Raw genomic sequence first — 26,983 nt, 5'->3', positions numbered from 1 at the left:
TGGTAGTTACCTCTTTGAGTAAATCCCACTTCAGCACACTGTGATCACTGACACCCAGTGGTTCATTTACCTGCAGATTCTTAATGCATGAAGAATCACTACTGATAATCAAATCAAGAGTATTGCTCTCTCTAGTTGCCTCCCGAACATGCTGATGTAGAAAACAATCATCCAATAAATCCACAAAAGCCTTGCTAGTGTGTGAGTGACCAGCTCCCAAATTCCAGTCAATATCTGGGAAATTTTTCCATACAAAGGTATGTACAGTATGTTAGTTCTTTCTCAAATGATGAAAATGCTGTTATAATTTAGGTTTTGAAATATCTAATATATGATAAAAGAAGTATTTTAATGATGAACTCCATTTCTATAATCATAAAAATAAAGTGATTAAAAAAGATAATTCACTTTGATGTGTGGCCTTTGTTAATGTACTGAAGACAAGTAATAAGGTAAGCAGAACTGAAGCCTTTCTTACCAAGATAGGCTTCAGTTCTGCAAATTGGCACCTCGATAACCAGGCGGGCAGGAGCAGCAGTGCGTAGCGCACGCTTCTTGATTAGACCGGGGTTCGAGCCCATGACCACCAAATATGGTGGATGTGGAAAGGTCAGGGAATGACCACCACATATCCCTGGAGCAATATGGCCTTAGTTGCTAATGATCCTAAAAACCAAACAACAACAGTTCTGCAAATTGCAACATCTGGAGACCAGGCACCTGTGATGTGATCTGATTGAGGCTTTGAATGATTGAGCAAGCTGAATACTGATAGGATTCTTCTCTTGCACAGACTACGCATATGAGGGGACATAAATTCAAGTTGAGAAAGGATTGCAGAATAGATGTGCAGAAGTTTGTCTTTAGCCAGAGGGTAGTTGATTGCTAGAACAAGCTTCCGTCTGTTGTGAAAGTTGATAGCTTAAATAAATTCAAGGAGGATCTAGACAAATTGTTGGAGTGAATGGATGGGTGAGATGGGAAGTTTTTTTTGGCTGATGCTGTATGAGCTTGCTTTCTTACATCATTTGCCACTGCTAAAGTAATTTGGGAAGTCAGCATTATATGAATTTAATGCTGAGTAAATAAAGTAAGCCATGGTTACATTCACCTTATTATGTGACTTCAGACGGAGTGCCTTTTATTCAAAATATCTTTCCCCGATTTCACCTGGGGCTTAACTTGCACATGCAGCAACTAGTCCTTGAATAGATTTGTTGATAGGTAATGGTAATAGTGACAGTTGTGTAATGTCAAATGTAGTAATAACATTTACAGCCTTCAAACATTTCACAAGGCCATTTTTGTTTCATTAGAGATTAACATTATAGAGTGACTTATGTACTTAGCAAAATTAATTATTCTACAATATATACAATGAATCCAAGAAAACTTGACACTGAAACTAACTAATTAACTGAAGTGCTAAACTTAAAGGAATACAAACATTGTAACCTTAAATCTGTATAGCATAATATCTTATATATAGTCACATACTGAAGAGAGGCCCTCAAGATGGATTGCACTTTGGCCTTTGCTAGTGTGCCATAAAAGTAAAGTTCTCAGGATGGCAAAGATATACTTTTCTGTTGTGGCTCTCAGGAATGAGATTGGTGGTTTTTGGCCATAATTTTTGACTGACCATGTAGGTATTTTGTGTGCATGTTGGGGGACATTTTGCATGTTCAAACCTCAGAAATTTCTGCTTGTGTAGTCCATTTAGGGGAGGGGTGTGTGAGCATATGGTTGAACTATGCTTATTACAGCTTTAAAGGAGTGAATTTTTTTCAATTTTTTTTCAAATTTTGAAAATGCCCACTAGAAAATTTTTAAAAATATAAACTTTGTGCATAAATGCTTATAAATATTAATTTGTTCTCATTTGCTTGATTGCCCATTATTAGAGGAAAATTATTTCAAAAATCAAATCAGAATTTAAAAAAGAAAAAAAAGTTAAAAAATTACAAAAGAATTCAAACAAATTGTAAAAAAAATTGTTACTTCTTTTTTATGTAATATTGTCTTCTACATCTATTTATGTATCCCTTGATTCAGTTCCATCAACTTCTTGATCCAAATTCCTGAGACTTTTAGCTTTTGTAAGACAAAATTGGACAGCATTAGTTGACGGGTTTTAAAATCTCTTCTGATTTTAAAATCTGTTTTCATGCTGCATCTCTTATAAAGTGGCTACAATTACTTTAAAAATGTTATTTGAAAGGACCTTGAAAGATGTACTCTTCAGGGCCCATGCATGCAGTATCTATTTGTCCATACTCTGGAAAAGTTGATGCTTTCCTAGAGTATGTTCAAATTTGTATTTTTGCTATTACTTACATACTTAGTTATGCTGTACTTTTATTTATTGACTTCTCTTGAATTTAATATATATATTGCAAAATAATTAACTTCTCATTTGATATTTGCAACTAAAGTTAAAAGTTAGATAATATATAAATGATGCATCACAAGTTAATTTCCATGATAATTGCAGATTTGAGACAAACATATTTCTAATACAATTAATTAATTTCCCTTTAGTTGACAGTACAGGCACAAAAAATACAGTTGCATATTTTCAGTATATAAAATTCTTGGCAGGCTTGAGTAATTTTGCAAAAGAGTACATTTTTGGTATTTGAAGGTTCTTTGTTACCTATGTTGAACAAAACATCTGTGTAGTGATAATTGTTATATCATTATCATTCTAACCTGTTATATTCAGTGTTACAGGTCTTTATGATAGCAAAAAGGAGTCCTTTTGGAAAAGATTTTTATTTTAGCCCTATCCAAAGTAAGCCTTTTTCCTTTAATGCTCACTTGATACCGTTGATTCATTTTCCTCTTGTTTTGATTTCAGGGCTGTTATCATTCATTTTTTCTCTGAATATGTGTTTGGTTAGTCTGGTTTTTTTGGCTAATGGATTATTTGTGTATTGTTTGTTTAATCTGATTTTTGATTGATCCTTTTATTCCTTAACCATCTCTCAACTCCATAAGTTAAAATATGCTTAAAAACTGTTATAAACAGCTTATTTTATCTTTTGGATAATTTCTCTTTTGTTCCAAATGAATTTCTTTTCTTTACTTTTTTTATCCTGATTCTGGCAAAAGTCAAAAATGGATTGAATACAAGAATTGATTCTGAATTGAATTCATTCAGACTACCCAGTAAATACTAAATACAAGAGTATTTAGTATTTACTGGGTAGTCTGAATGAATAAACACTATTTTGCATGCATTTTGAGGTAAATATATTGAAAACTGTACCTTAAAGTTTACAAGGAAAGGCACCGACCGGGCTAGCCGGGTGGGTAAAGTGCCTGCCTGGCAACCCAAAGGTCGCGGGTTCGAATCCCACCTCGGGCTTGGATCAGAGTAGTGCAAAAAACCTTGGGAGGTACATTATGGCCACAGAAGCCGATGTGCCAACAACTAACAAAAAAAAAAAAAAGAAAGAAAAAGAAAAAGAAAAGGCTGAATAATAACACAAGGATAGCATGGAACATTATGGTTTAAGTAAGTTTTGCTCAAGTGAAGCATTCCATAATTTCCTTGTTCAGAACACCAAATCTGCTATTGAAGTCTTGAGGTTGCCTTATTGTGAAGGTCCCGCCCCCCTCTTACACTCTCAACTTATGAAACTATAACAGATTTTAGTCAAATTCTTTACTCTGAATTGATAATCTCTGATAGTCTGATAACAAGAAAAGATGTAGATGTGTATGAGATATATATTTGTATTTATGCAGGAGCTATGAATAATATCTCATCTGTGGTAGATGTATGTGGTATTTTGACTCACCATGTATGATATAATGAATGTCTGATTTTTTTTCTATTTTAAAATTCCATTCATTATTATTTATAATACAGTAAAATGTCAGTATAACAAAATTTCTGAGATTTCTTAATTAGTATCATATAATTAATTCATTAATTATAAATTTATTTTAAATGACACTAACTGCATTGCAAAGCAGATTTACTGATTGACTCTTTCCTTTGACCTTCTTCACTGGTCCATGTTATGCAGGGAATAAAATTGACTTAAATGGAAAGATTACAATGCAGTTAGTGGTGTAAATTTGTCATTTTAATATTGTGTCCTGCAATAATATTCTTTTCAACAACTACTTTATTGGAGAATTATAAATTTAATTAATATAATTTCTTTATTGGAAGTTTCATTCCTTAGTTTTATTGATTAAAATCCAATCTTTTATTAGAATGATAATTGAAGGAAGCAGAATGCTATTTTTGTTATTATTATATATATTTTTTGTACCTGAAAACGAATATGCTAATTTGAACATATAATACTTTTTAGCACGAAATTATTTTATATTTTTGTAAGTATTTTTGTTAGTTTAATTCAGATTACTCACTGCTATGTCCTTGTTGTTATCTTAGTTGTTAGATCAAGCCTTGGACAATTCAAATCGAAGGCAGTTTGGAATGGGTATAACAGGTAACTTGTTAAACAGGAGGGTACGTGAGGATCGCATTACATCCGACGTTAAGCAGCAGTTAGATGATATAGATGACCATAGGTAATTTTTTTTTACTCAGAAGTTTTTACACATTAGATTTTCTTCATTTGTTCAGATTTTCTGCTAATAGATCACAGATATGAGTAAGAGCAATTTTGTTATAAATGAAGATAATTTTTTTTGTGTGTGACTTATTTCAAGAAATTATATTTTTGGTGTTTTTCTGTTTTGGGGTTCCTTGACATGATTACAAGTATATATTCCCCTCCCCCAGTGCCTGACGATGACTGCTAAGGCCATGCACTTGATCCTGAACCAAGTGCTTATGTTAAGATGTTTGTGGTGATTTAATATTGCCTCTCAGCCTGCGAACACCACAAAACATAAAAATCCGGTCTTTATTCTATTAAACTCTGTGACAGTATTTCTCAAACTGTAGTGCACAGACTTCTTGGGAACCATTAACATATTTGGGGTTGGAATGGGGGACATGTGCAAGAATCAAGATTTTTTTAATTTTTAACACAAAAATACTTAATATTTTAATTTTTTTATTATATATTTTCATAATTGTATGATAAGTTGTAACTGCCCAATCATCATACATAAAATGATGCTGATTGAAATTAACATCCCCAGTGTAATACCATTTAAATTATAATTCATTAGTGTTTAAATTTTGATTTAGTGGAGGGGAAATTTTAGTTTTTGTTGCTGGTTGCAAGTAAGAGTTAAACAGTTCATTAAAAGTGTGTAGTAGGTATACATATGTATTACTCATGCCAGTAATTTGTATAATTTTCAATAAATATGCTATTTTTCAACTACTAATTGTATGTTAGTGAATTAGCTATAGGATGCAAATTATCAAAAGCTCATTTATTAAATTTATTAATAAATGATTGAAAAAAATTTGGATTATCGATAAATTTTCTAATTAAATTAGCTGTCTCATTAATGGAAGAAAAACACAAAATTATAAGAACAGATTTTAATGAGCTCATTCCACATTGACAGCCATAATTATTTAAACATTACTTAAACAGATTTTAGTTTTATATCCTTATTAAGGAAGTAACATTTCAAAAAGCATAAGGCATGAATAGTGGCGAGAGAGAGACTGCATCGAATCTTCGTTATGAAAATTCCTGCTGAAGAAAACGTATGCTCTGCTTCACAGTTTGTAGGCTTGATGGTCCTTAATGCATTGTACAATCGATCAAGATTTTTGCTTCCCTTTTTCTTTACTTCGTACATTGCGAATTCACTGCCTGCATTGAACATAGAGAACTTACTTAAGGACTCGGAAGTTTTTGATTTCAATTTACTCATCTCATGATATAGGCATTTTTTGAAATCTTCCTCTTTGTCATCTTCATTTATGTTGCCTTCATCTGGAGTTTCTTCTGCACTACTTATAGCCGTAAGAGGTTCAGGAAACAGAAACAATCGTAAATATATAGAAGTGGCATATTTCTTAAAATAAACTGGAGAAGACATCTTGAAGTGTCAGAAATTTGTTCATTTATAGCTTTAGGATCATGAAGATATTGCAAAAGGGAAACAGTATTTTGAACTCTTCTTGATTCATACTGTTGCTTGAGAGAAAAATGCATTTGATGGGCTATTCCACTATTTTTCTTTCCCAACTTTTTAAGAAGATTGTCTGTTTTCAATAAGTTTGCATATTCAGAGCACAAAGAAGTTAATACTATTTCAACTGGCCTTAAAGTGTCACATGGACTCTTGACTGCGGTCCAATCTTTTTTAGAAAATTCTTCAAAGCAACAGATTTCTAAAGCTTATGTGATGTAGGATTTCAGTTTATAAAACCTTTCACACATTTCAAGTAAATTGTTCCAGTGAGTTCTGATATCAAGGATTAATTGTAGCTCATTTCCATGTTCTGATTTCACAAATCCTTGGAGAATTTCATTCTTTAAAGGGGAATTTCTGAACGTTTTGCAAACTTTCCACAATTTCCTGAACAAACCAAAATAATAATCTTTTAAGTGCCGATGACTGAATATTGTCTTCTTTGCTGTCTTCATGAACATCACATTCATAAATCTTCCTTATAAAAGAATATCCAATACAGCAAGATGAATGCTGTATCGGATGTTCTTTATAAGGAAGATGTCAGAAATGCACCAAACATTCTTGGTGTTCTGGGAGTATATCTTGGCCAAATTTGACCATGATAGATGCACCGTTGTAGAAGCCATCATGTGCTCATTCATGTCGAGTCCGAATTCTTTTAATCTGGTATTGACCAACTCCTTACATTTAACACTATTTAGTGATCCTCTGATTAATATCATTTCCAAAGACCAATGCTCATTTTCATCATGGACATTTATGTTCCTAAATCTTTTATTTTGAAGAGATGTATATTCATCTATAGTGAGGGAAAATCGTTGACCCTTTTTAACTTTCTCTTTGAATAAGTAAGTTAATTCGTTTTTCTTTTCCTCATAAAATGAAATAACCATATTTTTGACTGTATTAAGACAAGTTGGTGGAGGATTATCGTATTCATTCCTTCATTTTTTTAAACTATTTTGTATAAAGTCAATTTTTGCAAATACATTTAAAACTGAAACCATGAATGCTAGCCATTTTAGAGACTTCTTATTTCATTGAAAATTTAGTTTTGTAGAAGTCAAAAGAGTTTTCTGTCTTTTTGTTGCCACTTCTGCATCATCACTCAAATCAATATGGTGAACATTCTTTATGTGAAAGGCTAATCCTGTTGTTGTACTTCCAGCACATTTTAATGTTTCATTGCATATGTTACACTTAGCTTCAACACTACTAGATTTGGCAAAATAGTTCCAAATATTTGACTTTCGTGGCATTATTAGGCCTATATATATATATATATAAAAAAAAAGTAATTTAATTATATACTGTGTGAAGAAAACGTTTTGAGTGAAAAATAACATGCACCCTAACCACACTTCATATGTTTCCCCATTATGAATAATTAAATTTGTGGTACTTCAGCCTAATCTTACGCTTTCGTGCTTTGATTAATTACCAATTAGACTAATTTTTACAGAATCAGTAAACTGAGAATATGCCTGTACAAGAATCTCTAAGCAGATTTACGTAAGTAATATTGATGGGCTGCAGCATTCCTGGCATGCACTTATAGTGCAGAACAGAAATTGATTAGAAAAATGGCAGAAATTGAAACAAAATCGCAGAATTAAAATCAATTAGATAAATGATAATAAACAGACCCATCTCATGGGGCATAAGTAACACGAGTAACTGACAGTTAGAGGTGCCATAGAGGGCAAAACACAACACTTTCTATTACTAATAAATCTTATTTGCAAGAGAAGAGTTGTTTATTTAGAATAAACTTAAAAAAATCCACAAGTGATCTGAAATTATTGATAAATATGCGCGATAATTATACCATAGTTGACTTTCATTTATCAATAAATTATAGATATTATTTTATCGATTGTATGCACTAGAATTAGCCTATGTTGATAACAGATTGATAGTTTAAAATAAATTTGTGATAAAATGGAAAAATTATAGCAGTGATAGTGACAACGAATCAGTGATTATGCATCATGCTTACACACACACACACACACACACACACACACACACACACACACACACACACACACACACACACACACACACACACACACAACATAATGACGAACACTTGCGATATGGATTCACAAACAGATCCTGAAAGTCCTATAGGCCTACTGTCAAGGACAAAGGGAAGAGCTTTTGCTTTCATAAAGGTAACTACAGTGGCTTCAGACAGATTTTAAATTCTATGCAGTGGGACCAACTGATGATGTTACCAACAGCAAATTCTAAATGGGAAGCATTTTGGGAAGTAATGATAGAAACTACAATGCTTTTCCTACCAACTAAGACCTACATACACTTGCCAGCCTTGGCCTTTTGCCTTTTCAGATGCTACAGCAGCATATAGGGGAAATCCTGGAGACCGAAATTAAAATAAACACACCTTGACACATTGACCTTAACCAACTAAGATATACTATTCAAGGCTTAGACCTAAATGGAGTTCAGGTGAACTGATGAGTCTTGTAGCAGTAAAGAAAAAAGCATGGGATGTACATGAATTATTAGGTGATACAGAAGCCAGCAGTAGATGTAAACTAGTCTGTAATCAAGTCACAAAGGAGGTTAGGCAAGCTAAGGCAGATTACAAGAAGTCTCTGGCTAAGGATGCAAAGAAAGCAGCAAAGGCTTCTTTACTTATTAACAGTAGAAGAAAGGGGTTCAATCACATTGGGCCACTCAACGTCTAAGGGTTAACTGTTGATGACCCTTCTCAGGTTACAGATAGATTGAATGGTATTTTGCATCTACATTCACATGTGAGAAGTTCTTTAGGGAAGGCAATGCCAGAAGTTTATCAAACTCTAAACAGAAAAAAGGTCCTCGGGGTAGTAGTAGTAGTAGTAGAGGCATTAGATGCAAGAAGGCTTTGCATCACATGCCACTACTACTGTCGAGGCCACGTTATGTCAAGGATCTGGGTATATTCTTACCATTTGTATGCCATATCCAAAAATTTCCTTACTTCATACAGCATGTTCCCCCACACTTTTTCTTACTATTGGATACACCATGAATTAGTAGTAGTGGCATGTGATGCAAGAAAGCAAATGTATGAGCTTATGCAGCATCAGCCAACAAAAAAAAAAAAAAAAATCACACCATTCTCTCCAAATGCCTGTCCAGTTCCTCCTTAAATTTATTCAACCTATCAACTTCCACAACGACAGATGGAAGTTTGTTCCAGAAATTAACCACCCGCTGGCTAAAGGCAAATTTCCGCACATCTATTCTACATCTGTCTTTTCTTAATTTGAATTTATGCCCCCTTAGGTTCGTAATCTAAACAAGTGGAAGGATCCCATCAGAATTCAGCGTGCTCAACCCATTCAAGGCCTTATATACCTCAATCAGATAACTGCGCATTCTCTGCCTAGTCTCCAGCCACTGCAATTTGCAGAACTTAAGCCTTTCTTGGTAAGAGGATCCCTTCATTCCCATCACCAATCTTGTTGCCCTTCTCTGTACACGCTCAAGTAAATCTACATCCTTCCTAAAATGAGGCCTCCAGACCTGTGCGCAGTACTCAAGGCGTGGCCTGACCATTGCCTTATACAGAGGGATAATCACCTCCTTTTCCCTGCTAGCAAAATTCCTATATATCATTGACAAAACCCCATGACCTGCCCTGGCAGCCTGTCTGCATTGCTCCGAAAACTTCATATCTGCCTGCACAATTACTCCCAGGTCTTTTTCATTTTCTACCACCTTAAGTGTAGTACCACACAGTTGGTACGTTTCTCTGGGGTTACTTCTACCCATATGCAGTACAGTGAAACTTCTCCTAACGGACATCTCTCTACAACGGACATTTTCAAATTCCCCAACTCACCTCCATTGGTTTTAACGTGTTTGCAGCTTCTGTCTAGCTTACGGCCCTTTTTCTAGGAACGTTTCTTCCACGTATTGCCTCAATCGTGTGTTTATTTTCTATTTCCGATTCTCTGAATTTTATCAAGGTTCTAAACCCTTTTTCAAGAATTTTAAGGCACGTGTAAAACTGCTGATGAATTCGGTGTGTGTGCAGGGGCGGGAATATGGCTGGCCTTTCGTCTTTTCAGTTTATTTTCAGTTTTATTCAGTGTCGTGTGAAGTGCACAATGTCTTCTCGTAAACATTTAACTTTAAAAGATAAAGTCGAACTCATTAATGCGTATAATCGGCAAAAAAATAGTGTTCGCAATCTCGCTGCAAAATTCAAAATCGGGAAGACGCAGGTAAGCGACATCCTAAAGGAAAAAAAGCGAACTGCTCAAACAATTTTGGCAAGATCAGGTTCAAAAATCATACCCGAAAACTGTTGGACTTCAAATTGACAATGTTACGTGTGAGTGGTTTTGTCGCGAACGTGCTAAAAAAATTCCCATTAATGGGCCTATTATTAGGGAAAAGGCTTTGGAGGTTGCGAAATCTATGGGAGTAAATGAGTTCAAAGCTTCTGTGGAATGGCTAGACAAGTTCAAAACTCGGCATAAAATTTCTTGGAAAAGCGTAAGTGGTGAAGGTGGATTTGTTGATACTGGGGTTGTAACAGAGTGGACCGTCCAATTGGAAGATTAATGTCGTGATTTTGAAGCTAAAGATATTTACAACTGTGACGAGACAGGGTTGTTTTTTAAAGCTCTTCCTGAAAAAACAATGAGTCTAAAAAACGAAAAGTGCCAGGGCGGAAAAATTTCTAAGGAATGCTTGACTGTACTATTGTGTACAAATATGCTGGGAGACTTTGAACAACCTCTTGTTATAGGATAACCACAAAATCCTCGTTGTTTCAAGGGCATAAAGTTGAATCTTTTGAATGTTGGCTGGAAGTCTAATAAAAAAGCGTGGATGACACACGATATCATGAGCGAATGGATAAGTCACTTTAACCAAAGCATGATTCGTCAAAACAGAAAAATTATTCTTTTCATGGATAATGCTGCCTCTCACCCGCACATTGAATTGTCCAACATTCAAATTGTTTTTCTGCCACCAAACACATCTGCAGAGTGTCAGCCCTTGGATCAAGGGATAATAAAAAAATTTTAAACTTCACTACAGAAAACGTGTTTTAAGACATCTCATTGCAAACATGAACGATGTAACATGTGCGAGTGACCTTTCAAAGAAAATCAGCATCCTAGATGCGATTCAGTGGATTTCCTCTTCAGTAAACGTAATTAGAAAACAAACTGTCGTGAACTGTTTTGTAAAGTCTGGCTTCTCAAACGCAAAAATTGAAGTTGTGAATAGCAATATGGAGTACCAAGAAGAACAAGAACTTCAACATCTATTGATAATGTATGATACTTCCGCTACAAGTGACCCTAGCTACAAAGATATAGACTCGAACCTCACTACAGAAGATGGTGCTCTAGATATCAACGACATTATCATCGATATTTTTCAAGAAGTTCCTCATGAGGATGAAGAAATGGAAGGAGGTCATTCTGTCGAAGAACATATTAACGACGAACCACCGATGAAAATAGAAGAAGCGCTCATACAAATCAATCGTTTAAAAATGTTTTTCGCCGCTGAAGAAGATACTGAAAGACTTTCGATGGTTTCTTCACTCCAAACAAATGTTGAAAACAAAATTATCAGCCGGAAGAAGGTGCAGAAGAAAATAAGTAATTACTGTATGTATTTTTCTTAAGATAAAGTCATAATATGCATAGCACAATTATATGTATATTATTTACAAAAATATTGTGCAAAATCTGTATATAATTTAATTTAATTTTACATTAAACATTTAACGATTGTTCTTTCTTCCTTTTTTTTTTTTCCCTCCCTCAGACTTCTTGTTAGCGGACACTTCTCTCTAACGGACACATTTTCGTTCCCCATGGCTGTCCGTTAAAGGGAAGTTTCACTGTACTTTGCATTTGTCAAGGTTAAACTTCAGTTACCACTTCTTAGCCCATCTGCCCAAATTATCTAGATCCTGTTGCAGTAGCACACTGCCATTACTGTCATTAACAACCCTGCCAACCTTTGTATCATCTGCAAACTTCGACATTAAGCCTGATATACCTTCATCAATATCATTGATAAATATACAAAACAACAGTGGACCTAACACGAACCCTGTGGGACACCACTAATGACATTAGTCCAAGAAGAGCAGCACCCATTGATTACCACCTTCTGTCTTCTCCCACTTAACCATCCTTTTATCCATTGTAGCAACTTACCCTTAATACCATTCTGCTCCAATTTGTACAATAGTCTTCCATGCGCAACAGTGTCAAAAGCTTTCCTGAAATCCAAATATATGATATCAAAATTATTTTTTGCATCCAGTTCCTTTGTAACCACATCATAATATCCTATCAAATTTGTCAGACAAGACTTTCCCTTAACAAACCCATGCTGTGTCTGAATTATTGCTGCAGTCTTGTCTAGATGATCCTGCAAATTGTCAAACTAATAGAGTAAGCTTATCTGTGAAAAGATTTAAACCTCCCAAACACTTCCTAGTTCATTTCACAAATATACGTGGTCTCAATTCTAATCTCAGTGATGTCCATTCCCACTTGCAGTCTGCCAAACCCCATGTACCTTTTCTGAAAGAATCTCAGTTATCAGTTGATTCAACTACTGCTCATCTCAGTTCCCCAAATTATTTGCTGTATGATTCCTTTTGCCTCAAAGGTGGTACTTGTGCACATGTCCGTTCCGATATTCCCTGTCAGAGACTTGGTAATTTGGAATCTCTTCTTTTTGACCTTCTCTGGCTTAAAATCTCTCTACCTCACTCTGTCAAATTCATCTGTTGTCTCTACCGTTCTTCCAACTCCACTAATCACTTGGGGCTCTTTGACTTTCTCTCTTTGCAACTTGACTTTCTCCAGTCCAATTTTCCAAACAGTGAGGTAATTTTCCTTGGTGATTTTAATGTTCACAACTCCAGCTGGCTTCTGTTTTCTAGTCACACAGACCCAGCTGGTCAAGATGCTGAGGCTTTTGCAATTACTAATGACCTTTCACAGATTGTTTATTTACCTACAAGAATACCGGACAATCCTAACCATACAGCCAACACGCTTGATCTTTTTTTTCCCTCACAAACAACCCTTCTAAGTACACAGTCAAAGTGAGTGATCCTTTGGACACTCAGATCACAACTTGGTGATTGTCTCTTCTCCATTGGAGCCTTTATCTCATGGCTATTCCCAACCTCGTGTTGTTTGGCATTACAAGAATGCAAAATGGGATGACCGGCGAGATTTCTTTTCTTCTTTTCCTTGGTTGGATTACTGATTCAAAACTTCTGATGTCAATGTTTGCTCAGGTCATGTCAGTGAAATTATTCTTGTAGGAATGGAATCCTTTATTCCATACAACTTTAAAATCTCGTCCCTTATCTAAACCTTGGTTTTCCAATAAATGTGCTATGGCTATTCAAGAGAAGAATGTTGCATATCTTAATTGGCTTGTTTCCAATCCTTCAGTTTCATTTTCTGCCTACACCAAAGCCTGCAACAATTTTAATGCAGTTATTAATCAGTCCAAACTAGATTTTGAACAGGCTAAGAGTAGAAAACTTGCTTCTTGCATTAATGCTAGCAGAGCATTCTGGTCTCTTGCCGAAGCAATTGGCCGCAACTTTTGTCTATCTCTACTCCCACCTCTGTCAAAACCAGATGGTTCTGTTTTCACTTCAGCCAAGGATAAAGTTACTCCTGAAATTACTCCTGTTCTTTGCTACCTTTTTTCACTTTCTTATTCCAAAGGTGTTTTTCCTTCTGCTTGGAAATTTGCTCATATCCAGTCAGTTCCTTAAAAGGGTGACAAATCCCTCCCATCCAATTATCATCCCATTGCAATTACTTCTACTCTTTCTAAAGTAATGGAGAAATCAATTAACCGCCAACTCTTAAACTACCTAGAAACCTTCCGTCTGATCAACGATTGCCAGTATGGATTCCGTCAGTGTTGATCCATTGGTGATATTCTGGCTTATGTTACCCATTTATGGACAAATTCAATGGAAAAGTTTGGTGAAACATAATCAGTTGTTCTTGACATCTCAAAGGTTTTCAATTGTGTTTGGCATAAAGGTCTTCTAAACAAGCTTCCATCTTATGGTTTGCCAACTTTTTTTTGTAATTGGTTATCGAGTTTTCTCTCTGATTGTTCACTGAGGGTGATGGTAGATAGCTTTCTGTCTTCTAACTTCTCCACTAATGCTGGTGTCCCCCAAGGTTCAGTTCTTTCCCCCACTCTTTTCCTCTTGTATATTAATGACCTTCCATTTACTGGAAATCCTATCGATTGTTTTGCCGATCATAGCACATTGCATTCTACCTTCCATTTTGATTAAGCTTGTCCTGCTCAATCAGCTTCAACTTCTCGAATATCTGTTACCAATTCCTTAAAAGCCGATCTTCAGGTAATTCTCCAGTGGAGCAAAGACAACTTAGTTGATTTCAACCCTTCTAAAACTCAGTCTTGTCTTATATCTCTCAAAAAGGATTCTTCTGCTCCTATGCTTATCTTTAGTGACACTCCGATTTCTAGGCAAAATGATATATCTCTTTTGGGGATTACCCTGACTTCTAATCTCTCTTGGCACAAGCACATTACAAATATTGCTTCCTCTGCATCTAAAAAACTGGGTTTTCTCTTTTACTCTCGGCATTACTTCTCTTCCAAACAGCTGTTCACTCCGTACAAATCGCAAATCCGCCCTACCATGGAATATTGTTCCCACATCTGGGGCAGTGCCCCCAAAACCTCTCTCTCAGGCTTCTAGATTCCATTCAGAAGAGGGCAGTTAGGTTAATTAATGACTCATCTCTAACAGTCTCTCCACTCGCTGTCTTATAGACGTACTGTTTCTGCTGCATACCTTTTCTACAGATACTTCCACGAGCACTGTTCTTCTGAATTGGCTTCTATAATTTCCGCTCTCTCTTTCAAAACAGTTCGAATATGTGCCACCACCAGCCAACATCCATTTACTGTGCAACTTCAAACTCACAACTTTTCATCCTTCTTGTTTATTCATTCAACTGCTGTTTTCTGGAACAACCTTCCTTCATACGTATTTCCAGAAAATTACAGTCTACAGAAGCTCAAGTCTAATGTCAACAAATATCTTCTCTGGTCTTCTCAACCTCCAACCCAATCATGGTACTAAGTACTATAGGTTCTAATACCTCTCGTGTTTGATGTTTTCATTTAAAAAAATAAATTTCCTCCATTTTGTTGTCAGATTGCAAAATCATTAAATGTCGTGTTACAGTTTGATAAACATCTGGCATTTTCTTCCCTTAATAACTCAATGTGTGAATGTAGATGCAAAATACTCATTCAGGTTGTCAGCTATCTGAGCAGGATTATCAACAGCCAAACCATTGATATCAAGTGGACCAATCTGATTCATCCCCTTCCTTCTACAGTTTATATAACTAAAGAAGTCCTTGCTGTTTTTCTTAGCATCCTTTGCCAAATATTTCTTGTAATCTGCCTTCACTTGCCTAATTTCCTTTGTAATTGATTACAGACTAGCTTATATCTGCCATAGGCTTCTGTTTCACCTGATAATTTATATGCATCCCATGCATTTTTCTTCTCTGCCCCGTGTCTCATTAGTTCGTCTGCCCTCCATTTAGGCCTAAACCCTGAACAGTATTTCTTAATCCATATGAAAAGCCTAGTAGCTTCCACAATTACTTCCTTGAATGTTTTCCATTTAGAATTTTCTGCTGGTAACATCATTAGTTGGTCCCACTGTATACAATTTAAAAACTGTCTGAGACTGCTGTCATCTTTATGGAAGCAAAAACCCTTCCCTTTACCCCTGATGGTAATAATATCTTTAAGTAAATCCCACATCAGTACACTGTGATCACTGCCACCCAGTGGTTCTCTTTATCTGCAAATTCTTAATGCACAAATAATCACTGCTGATAACCAGATCAAGAGTATGTCTCTCTGATGTGTTTCTGTAGAAAACAGTCATTCAGTAAATCCACAAAAGTCTTGCTAGTGTGCGAGTGACTAACCCACAAGTTCCAGTCAATATCTGGGACGTTAAAATCCTTCATTATTAGACAATCAAAGGGTGGATGGGATCTATCCAATTATATTAAGGGATGTAAGCAAAATCCTTAGCCATAATTATGAGAGCATCCTTGGATTCAGTGGAGGTCTCTATGTACTGAAGATGTGCAAATCTATCCTCAGTTCACAGAAGGGGATCAAAAGGTGACATGAGTAATTACAAACCTGTTAGCTTAACATCTGTTCCAGGGAGAATAATGGAGTCGCTGATTAAAGAAAGATATAATGCAAGACCATCTAGGTAGGAATGCAGTTATACTGCAGTCACAGCATGCATTTGTTAAGGAATGTTCTGGTCTGATCAATGGATACCATGACACAGTAGCAAAGGATGCAAAAAAGTAATTTTTACATCATATACTTAGATTTCAGAAAATAATTTGATAGTGCTGTACAAATTGGTGGCATTAAATGCAAGCTACTTCTGTGAATAAAGGGATAGTTAAGTGGAAGAAGACAGAATGGTTTCAGTAGACACTCTTCTTGGACTATTGTTATTAGTGGAATCTCCTAGGGTTCACTGCTGCTATGCCCATCTTTTTTTTTTTTTTTTTTTTTTTAAGTATTTATTAATGATACTGATGAAGGTATATCAGGCCTAATGTCTAAATTTGCAGTTAATATGAAGGTTGGCAGGGTGGTTAATGCCAGTAATCAGGGATTAATCAGTATTAATTTAATCCTGATTAATCAATAATCAGTATACTACTACTGCAAGGCACCTCCGTAGCCATGTGAGCAGTTGCAGCAGTGCGTAGCACACGCTTCTTAATTAGACTGGGGTTCGAGCCCGTGACCACCAAATACAGAGGATGCGGAAAGGTCAGGAAATGACCACCGCATATCCCCGGATAAATATGGCATTAGTTGCTAATGCTCCTAAAAACCAAATAACAACAACAATACTACTGCAACAATATTTGGAAAAATTAGGAAAAATCTCACCCAGATGGGGTGAGAAGTGGCAAATGAAGTTTAACATTGAAAAACGTGAGATATTGCGTATGATAGCATTAATCCCAGATTAACATACCAGCAATGTAGTATCCCACTCAGGAAGTGATTGAAAGATACACGGGGTAATTGAGCATTTGGACATGAAGTTCCCTGAGTAGTGTAGATAGGCTAGTAGTACAGCTTATGGAATTTTTCAATGCTATACAATAATTTTTCCAGCATGGATAAGGAAATGATTATCCCAATGTATAAGGAAATGATTATCCCAATGTATAAGACAATGATTAGGCCTCATTTGGAGGAAGAGCTATGGACCTGTTTCAACAGGTTGAGAGAAGAACAGTGAGATTAGTGAGTGGAAAAGAAGAGTGATTTTACCAAGAAAGGTTTCTCTTCTGAAAAAATTACAGCATTTGGAAACTAGGCACCTAGTTTCCAGATGCACAGATCTGATTGAGATTTTTAAGGCTTTGATTAAATATAATAAAAGAAGAGAAAGCTACTTTCAAAATGCTGAAATAATCTAACAGAAAGTGTCATGTGAAAAAATGTGGAATCTTATGTTTAAATTTTCTTGAGAGCCCAAAGCAACTGCAATAATGTTACCCTTCTCAGTGTTAGCAACCTTTAAGGTGTACAGTGATGCATTTCCAATACTTAATTTAGACAGCTAGAGCATTAATTTTACTGGGAACCCATCTCACAGCATGGAGATACTGAAACCTCAGGATTTACCATTGTAGAATTTTTGGTACATTCTTTAACTTTGATAGTATAAACCAGAACTATGATGCTCAATACATTCTACATTGATTTCAATAATTGTAGAAGAATAAGAGAAATTGACCTCAATATTATACGGAGCACTTCCGTATGCTACTCTCCAGAAATTAAAATGAATATAACATCAAAGCAAAATGATTACAATAAAAAATAAATTGAAAATAATTAAAAGACAATAAAAAAAATCAGTTGAACACGATTAAAAAATTAAAACAAGTTTAACGCAAATATTTAAAAATAGTTTTCCTTCCTGAAGCTGACAGAGCTATTCAACCATATGTTGTCTGTATGTGTAGGAAGGAAATTCATTTTTCAAAATTTGCGCTAAACTTCTTTTAATTTTTTTAATTGTTTTTTTAATTATTTTCAATTTATTATTTTTTATTGTAATCATTTTGCGTTAATGTTATACTCGTTTTAATTTCTGGAGAGTAGTATACGGAAGTGTTCTATGTATAATATTGAGGTAAATTTCTCTTATTATTCTACAAATTCTTTAACTTTGAACATCGCAGATCCTCCTTAGTGAAGACTAGTAAATGTGGGGTATCCCTTTGAGCCAGCTTTATGAATATGGCCGTTACATAAGATCATACAGTTATTTGAAAAATATTTTTAAATCACTAAGGGAATTCCCAATTTTTTTTTATTTCAGTATCACTGACAAAAGAATTATAATTTTCATGCACATTATGTTGCCGAAGTATTGAAAAAAATGCAATTCCAAATACAATACAATTCCTTGTGCCTGAATTTTTTGTAAAAGGTAAATGTTGATTTCTTCCCCCATTTATATAATATTGTAAGCAGCTTTTTTAATTATTAAAAAATTTTAATAATTTTTTACTTTTTATTATTCTAGGCCTTATTTTACATATTGGGTAACAACAGTCCAAATTTTAGTTGCAATCATATCTTTGGCTGTTTATGGGTTTGGACCTGTAGGATTCCATAAAACTCAAAGGTCAGGGTTGGTAAGTAGAATAAAAATAGTACAAGCATTCAGCATAATTGAGAAAAAATTATATTTCAAAAACTTATTATTTTTGCAATTGTTTTATATATTTATTGAATTAGATTTTATTAGTGGAAACATAATGCAAACTATTTTTGCTTTGGATTTTTAAGATTAAGTGAGATCATTGAATACGTTGATCCCTTGATATCTGTCATATCTGATATCATGTTGCCACCTTTCATTTAATAGTAAATAAAATGATACTGTAGTTTTACAATATTTCATGTACTAAACTAAACTTTCAAAATTATAAATATTTACAGAAAACTTAGCTTCCAAATGATACACTGCAGAAAAATCAAAGTTACAGGACAATATTATAAATGGACAACATGAAGCAACTGAGACCTTACATATTGAAGTGTTACACTCAGTTCACGATGTGGCATCATCATCAATGCATCCTAGTTATATTTCAGGTTATATTTACTCTTTGTGTACTCTTTGTATTTACTCTATATGTCTTATTGCTAAGAAGCTAATCTACCAGGAATGCTCCTAATAATGGTTTTTCAGACTTCAGCACTGATTTTATGACTTATTTCTTTACTTTTGCAACATATTGGGTTCCATGTAGTAGTAGTAGCAGTGGCATTTGATGCAAGAAAGCAAGTGTATGAGCTTATGCAGCATCAGCCAAAAAAAAAAAAAAAATATATATATCACACCATTCCCTCCAAATGCCTGTCCAGTTCCTCCTTAAATTTATTCAACCTATCAACTTCCACAACGACAGATGGAAGTTTGTTCCAGCAATTAACCACCCGCTGGCTAAAGGCAAATTTCCGCACATCTAATCTACATCTGTCTTTTCTTAATTTGAATTTATGCCCCCTTAGGTTCGTAAGACTAGGCACCTGCCACTGCAATTTGCAGAACTTAAGCCTCTCTTGGTAAGAGGATCCCTTCATTCCCCTCACCAATCTTGTTGCCCTTCTCTGTACATGCTCACGTAAATCTACGTCCTTCCTAAAATGAGGCCTCCAGACCTGTACGCAGTACTCAAGGCGTGGCCTGACCATTGCCTTATACAGAGGGATAATCACCTCCTTTTCCCTGCTAGCAAAATTCCTATATATCATTGACAAAACCCCATGACCTGCCCTGGCAGCCTGTCTGCATTGCTCAGAAAACTTCATATCTGACTGCACAATTACTCCCAGGTCTTTCATTTTCATTTTCTACCACCCTAAGTGTAGTACCACACAGTTGTACATTTCTCTGGGGTTACTTCTACTACCCATATGCAGTACTTTGCATTTGTCAAGGTTAAACTTCAGTTGCCACTTCTTAGCCCATCTGCCCAAATTATCTAGATCCTGTTGCAGTAGAACACTGCCATTACTGTCATTAACAACCCTGCCAACCTTTGTATCATCTGCAAACTTCGACATTAAGCCTGATATACCTTCATCAATATCATTGATAAATATACAAAACAGCTGTGCTCCGAACACCAAACCCTGTGGGACTCCTCTAATAACATTAGTCCACGAAGAACAGCGTGCTTTCATTACCACTCTGTCTTCTCCCACTTAACCATCCTTTTATCCATTGTAGCAACTTACCCTTAATACCATTCTGCTCCAATTTGTACAATAGTCTTCCATGCGCAACAGTGTCAAAAGCTTTCCTGAAATCCAAATATATGATATCAAAATTAATTTTTGCATCCAGTTCCTTTGTAACCACATCATAATATCCTATCAAATTTGTCAGACAAGACTTTCCCTTAACAAACCCATGCTGTGTCTGAATTATTGCTGCAGTCTTGTCTAGATGATCCTGCAATGCATCTTTAACCAGTGACTCCATTATTTTACCCGGAACAGAAGTTAAACTAACTGGTCTGTAATTATTCGTGTCACCCTTTGATCCCCCTTTGTGAATTGGGGATACATTTGCACATCTCCAGTCCGTGGGAACCTCCCCTGAGTCCAAGGATGCTCTCATAATTATGGCTAAGGGTTTGCTTAGTTGCCTTGCCGCCTCCTTTAATATAACTGGATAGATCCCGTCCACCCCACTTTTCTTATGTTTAACTTCAACAATTTCTCCTCCACTTTGCTTTCAGTTATTACAAAATCATTAAGTATCCTGCTACAATTTGATAACCTTCTGCCATTTTCAAACCTTAATAATTCCTCATGTGTGAATGTAGATGCAAAATACTCATTCAGTTTGTTTGCTATCTGAGCAGGATCATCAACAGTCGAACCATCGATGTCAAGTGGACCAATCAGATTCATCCTCTTCCTTTTAGAGTTTATATAAGTAAAGAAATCCTTGCTGTTTTTCTTAGCATCCTTTGCCAAAGATTTCTTGTAATCTGCCTTCGCCTGCCTAACCTCCTTTGTCACCTGATTACAGACTAGCTTATATCTGCCATAGGCTTCTGAGTCGCTTGATAATTTATATGCATCCCATGTATTTTTCTTCTCTATTATGAGTCTCATTAGGTCATTAGATAACCATTTAGGCCTAAATCTTGAACAATATTTCTTAATAGGTATGAAATTTTTAGTAGCTTCCACGATTAATTTCTTGAATGCTTCCCAAGCATTCAAGGAATGCTTGTGAAGCATCCCAATGTTTGCAGAGTCTAATGAGGAAGCTAAGAAAAGTCAGTCCTGCTCTTTGAAACGATACTGAAAATTATTGCCAATTTTGAAGCTTGAAAAAAAAAAAAAAAAAAAACAACTGTGTTGAATGCGAACATGGAATACCATCAAGAGAAATAAGAACAGTTGTAGCTGATAAACAGAAATATAAAGTTTTGTTGAAAAATTAGCAGTGTTGGCTGTAATTAAATGCTTGAGAATCAAAAAACTAAAACATTTTTGCTGAAAATAGAAAAGTTATTATTGATTTTGATTTCCGATTAACGAGCTTCAACAAGATGAAATGTAATGTCATTTTGATAAGACAGAATGCACAGAGTGTTGTTGATAGTCCCAAGGTGGATGAAAAAAAAAAACTGCGAGGTTGAAGTTTCCACAATTAAGAGCTGGTTTCATAAGTTTAAATTTAGGACTGGAATTCATTTGATTGTGAAACATGGTTGAGTCAGTGAGTGTTGCTATACAACTGATATAGAGATATGTCAGTGAGTTTGCATGAATTATTGAGAAATATGGATACAATTTTAAACAAATTTAAAACACTTGTTTTAATATCGATTAAACAGCTGTTTGGGAAGATGACCAACAGAACTTTGATTACAAAAGAGGAAAGAGCTTGCCAGTTTATAAGCCATCTAAGGATTGACCGACTCTTCTGGGAGGCAATTTTGCATTGGACTTCAAAAATTGAAACCGCTTGTTTACTCCTCAGAGATTCTAAGAGCTTTGTGGAGGCTAAGCTTCATGAGGTTTGGAAGTCAAGCAGGAAAGTTTGAGTTAACAGGCCTTCATTCTAGAAGTAGTTCTGCTAGCACTTCTGTACTGCAGTCCAGATTTACCTTAGCAAGAATAATTTGACAGAGAAAGCATTGCAGATCATTAACAATGCTCTTGGTCATCTGAACAACTTCAATGAGTTAACTGATAAGATAGTAGAGACCATCTTCCCCTCAATACCCATCTGTCTTATAGCCCATATATATCATATGACGAGAATGTGATTGCTGATTTCAAACATTACTACTGTACAATCACATTTGCTAAGTGCTTGGAGGCTACTGATTAGGGACTAAGGGAATTTTTGGAAAAGTTTCAATGTCAAGAATGCTATCAAAATTGCAACTATGTGGTATGAAGTCAGTTCCCACTGCATGGATGCTACACAGAGGAAGTTTTGGTCTAAATGTGTCACTGATTTTCCTCGATTCCAATAGAAGATGCCTGAAAAAATGCAGGGAAGAATTATTGGGATGGGTAACCAGTTGGGCTTGAAATTAAAGCCCTCTGATGTTATTGAACTGTCAGATGTGCATGCAGAAGAACTTAGTGAATTAAAGACCTCAGAGGAGTCATCTGATGATGAAGCTAAGAACTTTGACACTAATGAATTTCTTAAAACATTAGTGGGCAATGAAGGAGGGATGTTGAAGTTCATCTACAAGGAAGTTGTGAATCAGAGGAAGAAGGCCAGTACACTAGCCTTCTTTCTCTGCTTCAATATTCCTTTTTCATCCTTCAAGGAGTAAATTGATATGCATATTATATATTATATCCCATTGTATGTTGAAATTAAAAGTATTGTTAAGCTAGTCTTCATTAGGATTTAGTTACTCAAAAACTAAGTTGAGTTTGCATTCTTTGCAAGTTTATAATTTCTCTAGGACAAATTATCATTGTTACCTGTAAGTCTATTCCTTCACATCTGTTGTTTCATTAACTGTTGCACTTGTGTGGAACCTCTTAATGACAGTTATTGAGGAACCACTATATTTCCAAATAATTAAAATAATGTGTAATGTTAATCTTAAAGCTAATGTCTTAAAGCACAATAAAAATAACCTAGATATGCACTTTGAAACAGAAAAGAGGTGGTAATTATCCTTTCCTTTAAGTTGGTTTCCTGGGAAGATGAAATATGATATGTGATTCCAGGATAATGGGCATAATTTATTTTTTGAATTAAATATCATATATAATTATAATGATGCTTCTGCTTCTTGTCTGTTTTGTCCTTATTCTTAACCCATTCATATATAACAAGGTTGTTCTCTGGCTATGTGGAAGGAGGCAAGGAGTTATGTAGTCCTTAAAGGTTGTCTCAGAATCATATTTCTTCTGAAATGCACTTTTGCTTATTTTTTGTTAACCTGTTAATTGGCCAAGACCTACGTATCTATTCTGAGTACAAAAAATGTGGTTGGTTTTTTGGGTCTCAGCATTGGGTTGAAATCAGAAATATACTGCCTTTTATTTAATGTGTGTTAAGTGTATTTTTATAACATTTCAGACTGCATGAAAAGGCAGAGATGGAAGAAACCCCTGGTGCCGTCAGACAACTAACACACTTTACTGCGTGAAAAGGCCTGAGTTCAATCCCCACTGATGCGGGAGAATCTTCTTTTTTTTTTTTTTTTTTTTTTTTTAAGCAAAGTTATCCTTTCATGAATGAGGGTTGCAACAACTGAAGCTATTCAATTTACCCATTTTTTCTTTATAATCTATCAGTCACTATATTGTGTCTGTAAACTGTGTGTGTATTTTTGTTATTTGATTGATGTTCAAAGTCATTGCCAATAAAATTAAATGCATACTTTAATTCACAGTTCATAGAAGCTAGTTTATATGTAGACAGAAATTTTAACTATAATTCTGAATAGTGATGGTAATTCAGAACTATAATTACTTGTAAAGATATTTGTACATTCCATACTTAGTATAGGGAATTTATAGTTTGGTTAAAAATTATAAATATGCATTTCAGAAGGTTTAAATGTCATAACCATTCTTTGTAAATTCTAACAGATATTTTAATTAAATATATTAAATTCATTGAATAAATTATCTATTTTTCATTTAGGTGTTGGTAACAAGTCTTTCTCTTCAAGAAGTGGATTACTTTGAACCGAGCAACTTTTGGATAGGTCCGAGACCAGTATGTATATTTTTATATTCTTTTTTTCTGTGACAGCTAAATAATATGTTTTTAAGGTACTCAAGTCAAATTGTAGGAATTGAAGGATATTAAGTATTTAGAAAAATTTTTCATTTTATATGTATTTCTCTTTTGCGCTATATGTAATCAGAAAATACTGTGATCCCTCATTTTTTTGACTGGTATGTTCATAATGGCAGTTAAAAAATTAGGATTGAATTGTGACCATCTTAATAAAAGATATAATTCTTACACATCTGCATTCATTAAAAAGTATTAAATCCAAACATTAATGACAATTGGCAGAGCTTTTTAACCTATATACTTTTCTGGTAAATATTCCTATATTCTAATCTTTTACACTTCTCTGACTCTATATGGCTATTCTGGAGACAAAGAGAAAATTGTCTTCACTTCACTAATACTGACTACCATTACAGAGACTGGGAGAAATCCTTTTCATTTATATTTATTCAATTTTAATATATACTATGAATATAAAGCCAACATTTTTGAATATTGTGAACTGCCCATTGAGAGAGAGAGAGAGATGCCAGAACTCACTATGAATTTGTGGTGTTTATTTCTCATTCTCATCTAAAAAGCTGTTATCATTATGCACAGAAATTTTATGTCAACCTATATGTGACATAACTTGTGTGACAGAAGCATGTCTTATAATTAGTTCATTTCTAATCTTGCACATGGATATCAGCTTCTCCAACCCACTCATCTCCAGACTGGCTGCACAGCATTGCAGTTTAGAAACAATTTGCTATTGCAAAAATTCAAGTTTCAACCTGCATCTATACATGTATGGAAAAGTTTTTTAATCATTCGGTGTATGCATTTGAAATGCATTTATTTTAGCGTGATTTCTGTGTGTGAAAATTTTCAAATTTGGAACATAGTGCAAACATTAAATTTTGCCAATGCTTAGGGAAATCTGCTTCAGAAACATTGGAAATGATGCATCACATTTAAGAGGATTCTCCATCTTGTACTTCATTGTTTGAATGGCATTGTCGATCAAGAGACAAAAAATTTAATATATGATGACCATGAACGCTGGAAGGCCTTTAACTGCTCATATGCCCAAATTCCCAAATGGCTATATTCCAAAAAAAAAAAAAAAAAAAAAAAAAAAATTCCAGACAACTCTTGATTAATCCCCTAGAGGTTTAACCATTTCACACAGATGCTGAAATGGAATTTTAAGTGTTGATTTGACCATGGATTGAATTTTTCAGCATGTGGTGCCCTGGATGCTTACCAATGATCAACACAGTGTGTGTGTGTGTGTGTGTGTGTGTGTGTGTGTGTGTGTGTGTGTGTGTGTGTGTGTGTGTGTGTGTGTGTGTGTGTGTGTGTGTGTGTGTGTGTGTGGGTGGGTGGGTGGGTGGGTGGGTGGGTGGGTGACAATTTTTTGCAATCTCTTAACAGCATCTGATAATGATAAGTTATTCCTAGAATCCATCATACTTGTGATGAGACTTGGTATTCTCTATATTATTCACAAAAAAAGCATGAACTATAGACTTCAAAATATCCGCATTTGCTACCATAAAAAAAATTGCAGATTGAAATAAAAGTGTTTTTTTTTTTTTTTTACGTTAAAAACGTTTTTACTGACATTATTTGGAAAAAAGCATTACGTTACCTAGAAATCGTCACGAAACCCGATGCACATGTGTTGTACTTGTTGCTGCAGTGACGCAACAAGTACAACACATGTGCCCAAGAAAACTCAATTGTGCGCAACAAGTACAATTGAGCAGTGACTCACTACATTATACCGTTATATCAGCATAATGATTAATACGCGAATGACTGTGCCAAAATCTACAGCCCAGCCTTCGAAGGAATATCATGAAAGAAAGAAAGGGAAATTAGACAGAAATGTGAATCTAAATGAAATTCAACAAGAGTGTTTCCTTATGCCTGGGAGTTCTCAAACTGCTTCCAAAAAAACTCAAGCTGAAATAATGAAGGAATATCGTGAATGGAAGAAAAGGAAATTAGAAATTCAAACTATTCCGAATAATAATGATATTCAACCACAGAGCTCTACTATGCATGGTACTTGTCAACTACAGAGTTCTACTATGCCTGATACTTATCAGGAATCCAGCAGAATGAATGAAGGAATATCATGCATGAAAAAAAGCGAAATTAGAAATGGCTAATAACGAGATTCCTGATTACATCCCTATATTGTCTACACGAGCTTGACAGTGAGTTGGAAAAACTAGTGTACGAAAACCCATTTGGATTAAGTTTTATAATGTTTGTGTGATCGTTTATGGTTTCAATTAGATTTGAAACCATTTCCAACAACTTCATATGAATTACTTCAAAATGAATTTCATTTATTTACAAGAAGTGAGTAAAAGAAAAAAAAAAGAAAGTTCTTGTTTATACTCTGGCACGACCACCAGATCAGTGAGTAGAGTTTACAATAAATCAATCAATCAGTACATATTGTTAATCGTA

The 26,983-nt window shown here is 35.0% G+C and overlaps 1 protein-coding gene across 2 annotated transcripts in view; it reads left to right on the top strand.

Annotated features, from left to right (window-relative positions):
• LOC150075335 (inactive rhomboid protein 1-like) overlaps positions 1-26,983 on the top strand; it is a 332,829-nt gene that overhangs the window by 132,659 nt on the left and 173,187 nt on the right. For both annotated transcript variants that reach the window (XM_090389103.1, XM_090389102.1), the window contains exons 8-10: positions 4,415-4,554; positions 18,782-18,893; positions 24,416-24,490. In XM_090389103.1, coding sequence (XP_090245229.1) covers positions 4,415-4,554; positions 18,782-18,893; positions 24,416-24,490 — 327 coding nt within the window. The remainder of the gene's footprint in view (positions 1-4,414; positions 4,555-18,781; positions 18,894-24,415; positions 24,491-26,983) is intronic.

The sequence above is a fragment of the Mastigoproctus giganteus genome, chromosome 14 (assembly GCF_048544385.1).
Source record: "Mastigoproctus giganteus isolate SK-2022 chromosome 14, ASM4854438v1, whole genome shotgun sequence".
Taxonomy (NCBI): Eukaryota; Metazoa; Arthropoda; class Arachnida; order Uropygi; family Thelyphonidae; genus Mastigoproctus; species Mastigoproctus giganteus.
This window is presented reverse-complemented; position numbering and strand designations above follow the sequence as displayed.